The 11,595-nt window shown below is 35.8% G+C and overlaps 1 protein-coding gene and 1 pseudogene across 1 annotated transcript; both read left to right on the top strand.

Moving 5' to 3' along the window:
* The first annotated feature begins 251 nt into the window (after window positions 1-251).
* LOC126705535 (pentatricopeptide repeat-containing protein At1g05600-like) lies at window positions 252-8,404 on the top strand (annotated as a pseudogene).
* On the top strand, window positions 8,360-9,082 carry LOC126704761 (transcription factor MYC1-like). Its single transcript, XM_050403772.1, has one exon. The coding sequence runs from the start codon at window positions 8,360-8,362 to the stop codon at window positions 9,080-9,082; it is 723 nt and encodes a 240-aa protein (XP_050259729.1).
* Window positions 9,083-11,595: the final 2,513 nt, after the last annotated feature.

Genomic DNA, 11,595 nt, shown 5'->3' with positions numbered 1-11,595 from the left:
AAGGGAGATTCCAAATAATAACTTCGTTTTATAATGTCTAGTTCCTAGTTTTTTATTTTTATTTTTATTTTTATAGGAATGTCTAGTTCCTCCTAAAAAAAAGTTTAGTTCCTAGTTGATTGTTGTAGTACCGCTGGAGGTTTTAGAAAAGTTCCTCTTAAATAAATTGATAGAAACTAAAGATTTACTCTATAGAATTTATTCTAATTTCCTTAAATTTTTTATAAAACAAGCATATGTAGTTTGTTATTGCATTTGATTTAAAAGAAAGTAAAGAAAAGATAATGTAATGAGAAGAAACAAGAATATAGTAGTACAAATTGTACGATACGAGTCGTACGACGCGGTTGAGAATTCCACTAAAACAGGCCCACTGAACTGAACTGGCCGTTCACCAAAACCATCTGCAACGACACCGTTTCACCAAAACTCAAAACGCTTTCCCAAATCACAATACTCAGACCTGCTGACGCTCGCCGTCGATGGCTCCAGCTCGGCCAGATCAGGTCCCCGGCGATGGCGACGGCGACGGCGCCGGCGCCGGTGAGTTTCTTTTCTCTTTCTCTCCAGCTGGTCTCTCTCTTTTGCTTTTTCTTAATTGCCATTGCTGGATTTGTTGGGGGTTTTTGTTGCTGGATTTTTTTGTTTTCATTCCTTTATAGTAAAAAAAGGGTTTCTCTTTGTAAGTCAAAATTCCTTTTATGTCGTCCACATTTCGTTTTTCTTTTCTGTGTAAAAATATCAGTCTTATCTGCTAGATGTTTGACAGAATGCCTCAGAGAGTTGTGTTTGTTACATGTTTTGCTATGTTGAGTTTATGTTAAATGTCTGGTCCAACATGGTTTAACTTTATATGTGTAACCTTTGACAAATTTGTTAGAACGCTTGTGTTTTGATATGTAAAAATCATTATAATGGAGAACAATGCAGAGAATGCAGTAAGCCATGCATGTCGAATAGGGAAAAAATATTTTGGGTTTTGGACCATATGGGACATGAGGGAGAGCAATGCAGAGAATATAAAATAGAATCCTCTGGATGTTGTACTTGTTGATGTTGTTGTATTTGGGGTTTGGATTCAGTGAAAGAGGAAAGGGAATTAAAGGAGGATGTGAGGGTAGTAGTGAGAGGGGAGGGTTGTGGAGAGTGAGGCTCAGATTTGGGGAAGAAATAGTGCGAAACTTGGAAAACTTTGTTTGTTTATGCATTTTTTTTTTTTTTTGGATGAATCAGATGAGGTGTTATTATTAAGCTCAATACAACAAAATACAGTGTAGATATTATTGCTGCCAACTTCACTTTTTACACAAAGAGGATCTGAAATATTTCCTCTGTAAGTTATCAATACCCCACTTGAAATCTTCCTGCCATTAACTCGCTATGAGTGAAAGAACACACAATGAACAAATGATCATGACTCTCATATCCCCATTCAAGAAGCCTATTAGGCAATCTTTCCTGAATGGAAAGCCAACTGATGAAAGACAGAAAGAGTGGTGGTGTTGAATTACATTACCCTGATGATCATTCCATGTTCTGTTTAGGGCTTCAAAATGAATATTTTATTGCTGTGGGGGCTGACTGGTTTGTGAAAACAGCTGTGTTTCCAGTGGGGTAATGGTGGTCCAGTTGTGGCATTCATTCTGTTTTACTGAACTCAATTATAAATGGTTTTTATCTATCTATCTATCAATATATATATATATATATATATATATATATAAAGGGTTGATAAAAGTGAAGCATAAATTAAGCTGACATTTGTTATCGCTTCTGTCTTTTACATGTATATACACCAAATATTTTGCTCATTGAAATTAATGGACCTTTGGTACCAGTTCTGGTTTCTACCTTAACTAGTTTGTACATTCAAATATAATGATTTGGTAATGTCATGGAAGATATTTTCATTTGAGGTTGATTAAGAATTTTATTATTCACTAACCACCTCCATTAAGGATTACAAGCTAGTTGCATATATTATTGCTACATGCATTCCATATTTTATATTTTCTCAATTTTTTACATATCTTTTTAATGTTTCATATTGGTTTGGCTCACATTTGACATTTTATGTTATATTTTATATGAATTTTAGCAAATAGTCATAGGTTTGCACTTCATGTGATTGATGAAATGCTTATGCAAATGTACTTCAATATTGTTTGTACTTACAAGATCTCTTTCTGACTTTGACATATTTGTTGGAGTTCAGCTAACCTTATTAGAATCACCGTGTTATTTCATTTTGTCCCAAACATAAATATACAAAGGCTCTGCATGTTAATGGTTCTATATTATGCCAAAGAAAGAGCTGGCCTAGATAAAAATTCAATACAAGTGAACTCATGCAAGCAATTATTATTATTTGTTTACACAAAGAATGCAATCATAAGCTTATGCACAATAACTGGCCAACATTCACTTTTGAGTTTTGGATTTCTTATATATCATGTGTTCATGCAGATTAACAAATTTGCTATTCAGTGCTGACTTATATGCTTATCTTTCAGGACTCATTGTTTCAATGATGTAACAGTTGTTGGAGGTATGATTGAGTAGATTTAACAAATGTTAAAAGCACCATGATTGTGACATGGCCAAGACTTTTGACACCGACTCACCTTTCTCAAATTATGTGGAACCAGAAAAACCCATTAACAGCACTCCAAATCTTCTAGGAAGCCAAATACAAGTTCCCCAATTACGGTCATAATGGTCCAGTCTATGCCACCGTTATTGGCATCCTAGGAAATGCAGGCCGGATTTGTGAGATGAAAGAGGTGATTGACTGGATGAAAGAAGATTCGTGTGAATGCAAAGATTCAGTCTTTGTTAATGCAATCAAAACCTATGCGAGAGCTGGATTGCTAGATGAAGCTGTCTCTCTTTTTAAAAGCATTCCTCAGTTCAACTGCGTGAATAGGACAGAATCTTTCAATACCCTGTTGCAGATATTGGTCAATGAATCTAAGCTTATAGCCGCTCATCGTTTGTTCTTAGAAAGCCCTTATGGGTGGGAAGTGAAGTCTCGGATTCGTTCCTTGAACTTGCTCATGGATGCTCTGTGCCAGAGGGGTTGTTCTGTTCTTGCATTGCAAGTCTTCTTAGAGATGAATTATCAAGGTTGCTATCCAAATAAGGAAAGCTATCGGATTCTAATGAGAGGGTTGTGTGAAGATAGGAGGTTGAATGAGGCCACCCATTTGTTGTATTCAATGTTTTGGAGGATCTCTCAGAAGGGTAGTGGTGAGGATGTTGTAGTCTATAGAACCTTGTTATATACTTTATGTGATAATCGGCAAGTTGAAAAGGCTGTGGAAATTCTTGGTAAGATTTTAAGGAAGGGGCTGAAGGCTCCTAAGCGATGTTTCCACCATCTTGACCTTGGTCAGTGTAGTACTGGTGAAGATATAGAAGGCACCAAGCGTTTGATTAATGAAGCTTTGATCAGAGGTGGGATTTCCAGTTTGGTTAGTTATAGTGCTATGGCTATTGATCTTTACAATGAAGGTAAGATTAGTGAGGCTAACAAAGTTCTCATTCAAATGCAAGAAACAGGATTTCGGCCAACAAACTTGATTTATGAATCAAAGTTAGCAGCATTGTGTAGGGGAGGGAATGTTGATGCAGCAGTGAAGGTAATTGAAGAGGAAATGGAGGGAAATTGTGTAGCAAATGTTAGGGCATATAATATTGTGCTGAAAGGATTGTGTAATGAGAGGAAATCGGTCCTTGCTGTTGAGTATTTGAAGAAAATGGCTAAGAAGTTGGGTTGCAATGCAGACAAGGAAACTTACAGCATTTTAATTGATGGGTTATGTTGTGAAAGTAGATATCTTGAAGCAAGTGAAGTGTTGCAGGAGATGTTAATCAAATCATATTGGCCTTGTGTTGATACTTATAATATACTTATCAGGGGTCTTTGCTCTGTGGGTAGGCAATACGAAGCTATTTTGTGGTTGGAGGAAATGATTAGCCAAGGAATGAAGCCAGAACTTTCTGTATGGAACTTGTTGGTAGCATCTGTATGTTCCAACTTGACCGACATTGAGGTGTGCTCTCAGACATTTAATTAGATTATTAGATTCTGGTTGTTCATTGTGTCTGGAGGTGTGCTCTCAGATAATGGTGTAACTATTTTTTAGTCATATTTTTCTTTCTCAATTGCATAGTGTCTGAACATAATGAGGAAGATTGTCAGTTGAGACATACACAATCAGAAAATTTCATTTTTCATGATTTTAAAAAAAAATTTATTTATTTATTTATTTATTTTTACACTGATAACTACTTTAGGCATCAACTATTCTCAAATGAAGCATATGGCCTATACAAGGAACAGCCTAGTAAGATATTCTAAGGAAGTGTCTCGCTGGATCTTTCTTAGGCATATTTTAGATAAATTTGATAGTGAAAAGTCTAAAAGAATGTTGTTTTATTAAAATTTGCACTAGTCTTCAAACTCTCTTTGAATAATTCAGATTCATCCAATGCTAATGGTCTTAGGATTTGATCTTTCCTTTGCATCGCAAAAATAATAATATTAATACTAAGAGTTGGCCCCTCCAAATGAAACTGACTGGCCCTCATGAGTCATTGTTTCATTCAAATTTGTTTAACAATTTTGACCCTTTGTTAGTCTTTCTCCATCTCTCCTCCCCCAAAACATCATCACACAACCCGACTTTTATAAGTTTCTATTGGGCTGTAGCTTCCTATATCTAGAAGCTTCACCTTTTCAATTTGCATTTTCCAATTTTCTTCTTTGCAGCCACCTACCTTATCACTTAGTGTCAGTGAAAGTTCTTATAGTCTCACACTAACTCTCTTTAATCTCTCTACTCCATTTCTTCTTCTCCTTTTTCATTTCTATTCATTTCTATCTAACTTGAATATCTATTGATTTATGGTTGATGATTTCTTTTTCTTCCTTTTATATATTAATCCAATTGATAGTCAATATTCATTATTTGTATCTAGTGTTTCATACTAATTAACATACTCAAACAACCGTATTTAGGTAAGATTAGGTATGACAAACACATCTAGTGCTAGATTAGATGCATAAATCTTCATAGTCCAATATATGGTACCACTAATCTTATTTGAAAAATCTCATGCACATCCCAAAACTAACAAATTTGTCTTTGTGCTTGACATTTGGAGAAGCAAATGTTGAAATTGATGTTTAAAAATTCATTAGTGCAGTAATGAATGGGTCACACACACACGCACATATATAATGTAGTACCAGACAGCGACTTGACTATTGGAAAATGAAAAGAGTGAAGAGATTAGAAATGGAAGGATTAGAAAGTGGAATTCCTACTACTCTGTCGTGTGTACTGGACAGAGACATGTCGGCTAGGGTAATGGATTCCATATAAATGGTCAAAAAAGAAAAAGGAAGATTAGTCCAAATTGGGAAGGATCTACGGAGCTTCTTTTTTGTGTTGAGTTCTTGACAATGTCTGCTGTGTTCAAGCTTATAATGGTGATGGTTTGGAGGATGACTGTTAGATATATTATGGTACAAGTGGTCCAAATTAATTGTAGGCCTATTTACTTGTATGTAGAATAAGCAATTTAACTTTATATATTGAGTTCATTGTAACAAAAGTGCTTGATAAACAGATGTAGCCGTTATGAGCTTTCATACTATAGGCTGTTAGGCTAAACCATGATAACCTGTGTGCTTGTGTATTCTCTATCTATGCTCTATCTTTAATGCTTTCACGCACCATTCAATTATCACACACAAGCACACAACAACTTTAACATCGGTGGCACTCTCAAGGAGAAGGCAAAGCTGCAACGGAATTTCATAGGGATTAAAAAGAAGAGGCTAGAAAGTTTCCTGTGGATTCTTTCTGCCTCGCATGAAGACTTTTGTTCATTTTCGTTGCATCTAAGGAATTACTGTACTAATCGAAGACTTTCGAGCGCACTTATCCCAACCAAATACCAACTGCAGCCAAGATTGGTCTAAAAGCTCCTGTTGTAGCTGGGGATTGAAAGTAAGTCTTAGTCAAATGAGACAATTGGAATTCATCCGTAATTTGATTTCATAATTTTTAATTACTTATGTCTATTTTATGATAGGGATATAACAAGAAGTATGACAACTTTAAGGAGTTTCTGAATCTTGCAATCTCTTTAAAGCATCCTTCTTTCTATCAAACTGGAACATCGCTCCTTCCATGGAATCAAACGTTAGAAATCCTCCACCTTTGAGTTCCTCAATGGAATCAAAAATGACCAATTCCACCAAATCTGAGCCAAGTAGCCCAATTAGAAAAGACAAATTTCGACAATTTACACGCTCTATATCCTCATTCTTACCATCAAAAAAGTCTCGTTCTGGCAGTTCAGCATCTAATAAGAAAACGCTTTCACTATTCTCTACTTCCATACCATCAATCTTCCCACCATACAAGTCTCCGACTAGTAGTTCGCCAGCTACTAAGACGCGACGATTCTCTCTTTCCATATGGTCAATCTTCCGACCATCTAAGTCTGAATATGGGAGTTCAAAATCTAATGAAACACTTTCTCAAGTCTCTTATTCCATACAATCAATTTTCCCACCAAACAAGTCTGAAACAAATAGTTCATTCAGCGCTCATAAAAATTCTAATTCTCGTTCAATACAATCTTATTTCCCTGCATATAAATCGAGTTCTGAAATAAGTTCTACCAAGTCAAAGTCTCTCACAAGTAAGGAATCCTCTTTTTCATACGAAGTCTCACCCGCTACTGCCACCAACACAAGACCTCCAACGCCACCGCTTCCACCACTTTCTAAAGACTCATATTCCATTTTTTCAATCTTCCCACCAGAAAGGTCGGTAGCAAATTCTCTATACACTGATGGAGCAAATTCTTATTCACAATCTCATTTCCATATATACAAATCAAATTCGCAAACAAGGACAGGGACGTCATACTCTCAGACAAGTGAGGAGTCTTCTTTTTCATACGAAATCCCACCCATCACCACCATTACTGCTGCTGCCACCATCAACATATCACCTCCAAGGCCACCAGTTACACCACTAGCACCTCTTCCTCCTCTACAATTCTCTTATTCTAATTCAATAAAATCTTCTGTCCATGTAAATATATCGAATTCTCAGACAAGTGAAGACTCTATCTCATGTGATCTTACAGCTACCACCTCCGAGACAAGTGATGAGTCTTTCTCATATGATTCAACAGCTACCACCTCCACCACTGGCACACCATCTTCAATGTCACCACCAAAATTATTTTATTCCCCACTGTCAATCTTCTCACCAAACTTGTCTGCAGCATATAGTTTGTATACCATTCATGGAAATTTCCCTTCAAATGCATTGAATCCTCATATAAGGTCCAGGAAGTCCAATATTTGGAGAAGCAACAAAGACTCTTCTTTTTCATTTGAATACTCAGCCTCCACACTACCACCACCACCACCACCACCACCACCACCACCATCTCCAACAATGGATTGGTATATTTCGGTCCCATGGCCTGAGAGTTGTGCTTCTGCTTCAACCCATGATCAGTCTTCAACCAAGAGAAATAAAACAAGGAAAACAGAATTTATCCGTATGCCTAATTTGGTCCAAAAAGCGCTAGATTCTACTACAAAGTCAATGGGTGAGTCTTCTTCAGCACAATCACCTCAATTTAATTCTTAATTTCTACTAAAGCAATATCACACAATATTTTTCACAATTATTGAGTTAACACGTTATTGATTCTTACAATAAGCAGCACAACCACTTCAAATTTCTCAACATGTTCATGTTCGGCACATGTGTCTATGCTAGACATGCTGTAAAAACTTCTACATGTGTGTTCTCATTCTGTTGAGAGAATATATATATTTTTTATTAAAAAAATTAAAAAACTCCTTTAATTTCAGATATATTTTTAAAGATTTTGATCATTGTAATTTATTATGAAAACTTATATATAAACAGAAAATATTCCTATAAATAAATAAAATTATAGGATAGAAGTGTCAAGTCCTATTCTTGATCTTGCTTTCATGGTGTTGGTGCTTTCACAGTTCTTACATAGCCTACCGTCAATGTTATTTTATTATTTATCGTTATTATGGTAGTTGTGAAATATGTTGGAGGTTGGAACGCTAGACTTATTGATTTACAATTAATTGAAAGTTGAAACTAGAGATTAATTAATTTTCCAACTCCATGAATTGAACGTCAACCTAAGATGATTATTTTCTGTTCAACCGGTAGATGACAATAATTTTCAACCTGGAAAAAGCTCAGATCTCACAACGCATCCCAACATGGCCCTCATGCAATCCCAGTCGTCTATGGAGCTCTTGAACCAGGAAACCATGCAACACCACCTCCAAACCCTAATTGAGGGGGCTCACGAGAATTGGACCTATGCCATCTTATGGGAGCCATTGTACGACTACTCTGGCTCATTGGTTTTGGGTTGGAGCAATGGATACTACAGAGGAAACAACTACTCCAATGGCAAAGCCAAAACGACAACAGTAGTGGTGGAACAAGAGCTCCGGAAGAAGGCACTTGGCAAGCTCTATTCTGTGATCTGTGGCGGGTCTGACATGTCCAATGGTGACGATGATATTGTTTTAGAAGATGATGTCCCTAACATTGAGTGGTTCTTCAATTTGTCAATGTTTTATTCCTCCATCATCAGAGGAGGTGACCTCCCAAGCCATGCCTTCTTCAATTCAAGCCCCATCTGGGTTGTGGGTTCGGACCAACTTGCAGGCTTACCGTGCGGTCGGGCTAGTCAAGGGCAGTCCTTGGGGCTCCAGACCATGGTTTGTATACCTTGGGCAAATGGGGTTGTGGAACTGGGCTCTACCGATGCAATTTTCCATTGTGAGGATCAGATGGATTTGATCAAAAAGGTTAGGGTTCTGTTTAATTCCAACAGCCTGCAAATGAGTTCATTGCCTATTACTGAGCAAGGCAAAAGCGATCATATTCTTCGATCGGTTCTGGCAACGACCAACAACCTTCATGCAAAGGATGTGGACAATATTTCCAACATCATTGCTCGTAGTGGCAAACGTACCTTGTAATTACGGCTTACACTTTTTTTTTTAATAGACCAATGACTTACATTTGATACACCTTTTTTTTTTTTTTTTTGGAGATATATAATTTTCACTAGCAAGTTCTGCCCTCATAAATATATTGCATAAAGATTTGAGGAAATTATAGTACCCTAAACTATAATCCCTATATACATTTATCACCCCGAACTTTTAAAATATATTATTATCATCGTAAATTATAACTTATATTTCACTTTGCACCTTATTGTCCATTGGGTTGTTAATCAGGACAAATATATGTTATGTGCAATTTACGTAACCTTTGCATACATGGCATCACATGAAAAGACTGTATTGTTTCTCTTCAATTTCTAAATACAAAATCATTTAACAAATTTAACCCTTGTAGTGCCATGTAACCTTTGTTTTAAGGGATTAAAGAGAGACAATTTGGTCTTTTCATATGTTGTCACATATACAAATCAAATCCGTGACATGCTTTTTTGTTCAAATTAACAGTCCAATTGATGATAAGGTATTAAGTGAAACATAGGTTATAGTTTAAAGTGGTAATTATGCATTTTGAAAGTTCAGGGTGGTAATTATAAATGAGAGTATAATTTATGGTGATAAAATATAATCAATTGCCCATAAAGATATTCATTTTCTTCTTCCTAGCTGCAGTTGATGATTGGTAAAGTGCATGGCTTAACATGGTACTTGTGCAAGGATATCCTTTTATATTTAAGCTTGATTGACTACGATAATTGCACACACACACACACACACACACACACATATATATAAATGTTATGTATACAACATTTTTAAAGTACTTTTCATTACAAATTTTAGTGGGCAAAAATGTTATTTCAGTAGTGAGTTTAAATTATAACTATTGGTGAAAATACAATAATAATGGAAATAACACAACGAGAAACTGAATAGTACTTCTAAATATTATTAATTTAAAGAGAAAAATTACACAACATTATTTGGACTGAGACGCGGCACTTGCTCTCTTTAAGGAGATTCAAGCCCTTAGTTGGTTAAACTTTGTAACCAATACACACCTTCTCTAACTTGTTTCCTCCAAGATACAACAGCCCAACAAGTGTCATATGGTTAGAACAACTTCTACACAAAAATTTCCATTTTTGATACCTCCACCCTTCACCTTCCCCTTACGCACGTATCTAGCCCAATATTTGATTCAATTCATATTATCCCATCAATCACCACAATTAAAAAGAATAAAATAGTCTCTTTCCTTTTCAATGTGGGATTAAACATTTCCATATTCACTCCCACATCTTTGCATTTATATTGTAATATTTATTCATTTTAATTAATTAATATTAAAATTCTCCAACAATCCCCCACTCATTTTAATATTAATTTTTTTTTAGTTAAAGAGAGATTACCAGGCAAAGACAGGTCATTATGCATCATGAAGGTGTGCTTTGCATTGAACTCTCATTTAGTAAAACAACAATCTCAACTCCAGAGTCGTAGTGGTCTCCGACTTGAACTAGGACTGCTTTAGGGGAATTAAGTATCATTGCTTACACATAACAACCCAAGTGTTGACATGGGCTTTTATAGCTAGCACTTTACGGCTGTGTGCTGATTCTAGTTTCATGAGTGTATTTAAGATTAAGTCCAAATCTCATAGGGAGCGGCCCCACTCCCATGCTTACATAGGTAAAATTTTGTCAAGGGTATGCTCTTGTAATTCTAACACCCCACTCATACGAGCTACAAATTTCATTAAGAGTTTTTTACTCAACCTTTCCACATTACAGGATTAATGCACTTACATCATAGGGATGAACAATTAAAAAATTATTTACAAAATAAATGATTAAAAAAAAATAGTGTATTTCTTATGACCATCGTATAATTCGTTTTTCCCATTGAACCCAATTCTCAGGATCTCTAGTCCTTGGGTTGGGTATCCTCATACATGGCTCATAATTCTATGGACTTTAATCTCATCCCCCTCGATGTATTCCAGACTCTACTTTTTGCTAAGGCCTTGGTAAATGGATCTACAAGATTATCATTAGATTTAATATAATTCACAGTTATGATGCCACTACTCAAATAAGATTAAACTGTACTGTGCTTTCTTCTTATAGGTCTAGATTTACCATTGTAGTAACGGCTTTTAACTCTACCAATTGCAGCGGTGCTATCACAATGAATTAATATAGGTGGAATTGGCTTTTTCCAAAGTGGAATTTTATATAACAAATGTCTAAGCCAATTTGCCTCTTCACTAGCTGAAGCTAATGCTATTAATTTGGCTTCCGTTGTTGAATTAGCAATTATTGTTTGCTTTTTAGATTTCCAACAAATAGCACCACTACCTAAGGTAAAAATATAACTAGTGGTAGAGAGAGAATCACCGACAAAGATTCCAATCGGCATCACTAAAACTTTCAATCATAGCAGGGTACTTTTTATAAAATAAGCCATACCTTTTGGTACCAATTAAATATCTCATGACTTACTCAATAGCTAGCCAATGATCT

This window comes from Quercus robur, chromosome 11 (assembly GCF_932294415.1).
Source record: "Quercus robur chromosome 11, dhQueRobu3.1, whole genome shotgun sequence".
Classification (NCBI taxonomy): domain Eukaryota; kingdom Viridiplantae; phylum Streptophyta; class Magnoliopsida; order Fagales; family Fagaceae; genus Quercus; species Quercus robur.
This window is presented reverse-complemented; position numbering and strand designations above follow the sequence as displayed.

What these genes read in the sequence shown, in the direction of transcription:
- LOC126704761 (XM_050403772.1), top strand. Translation starts at nt 8,360, where the DNA reads ATGCAACACCACCTCCAAACCCTAATTGAGGGGGCTCACGAGAATTGG.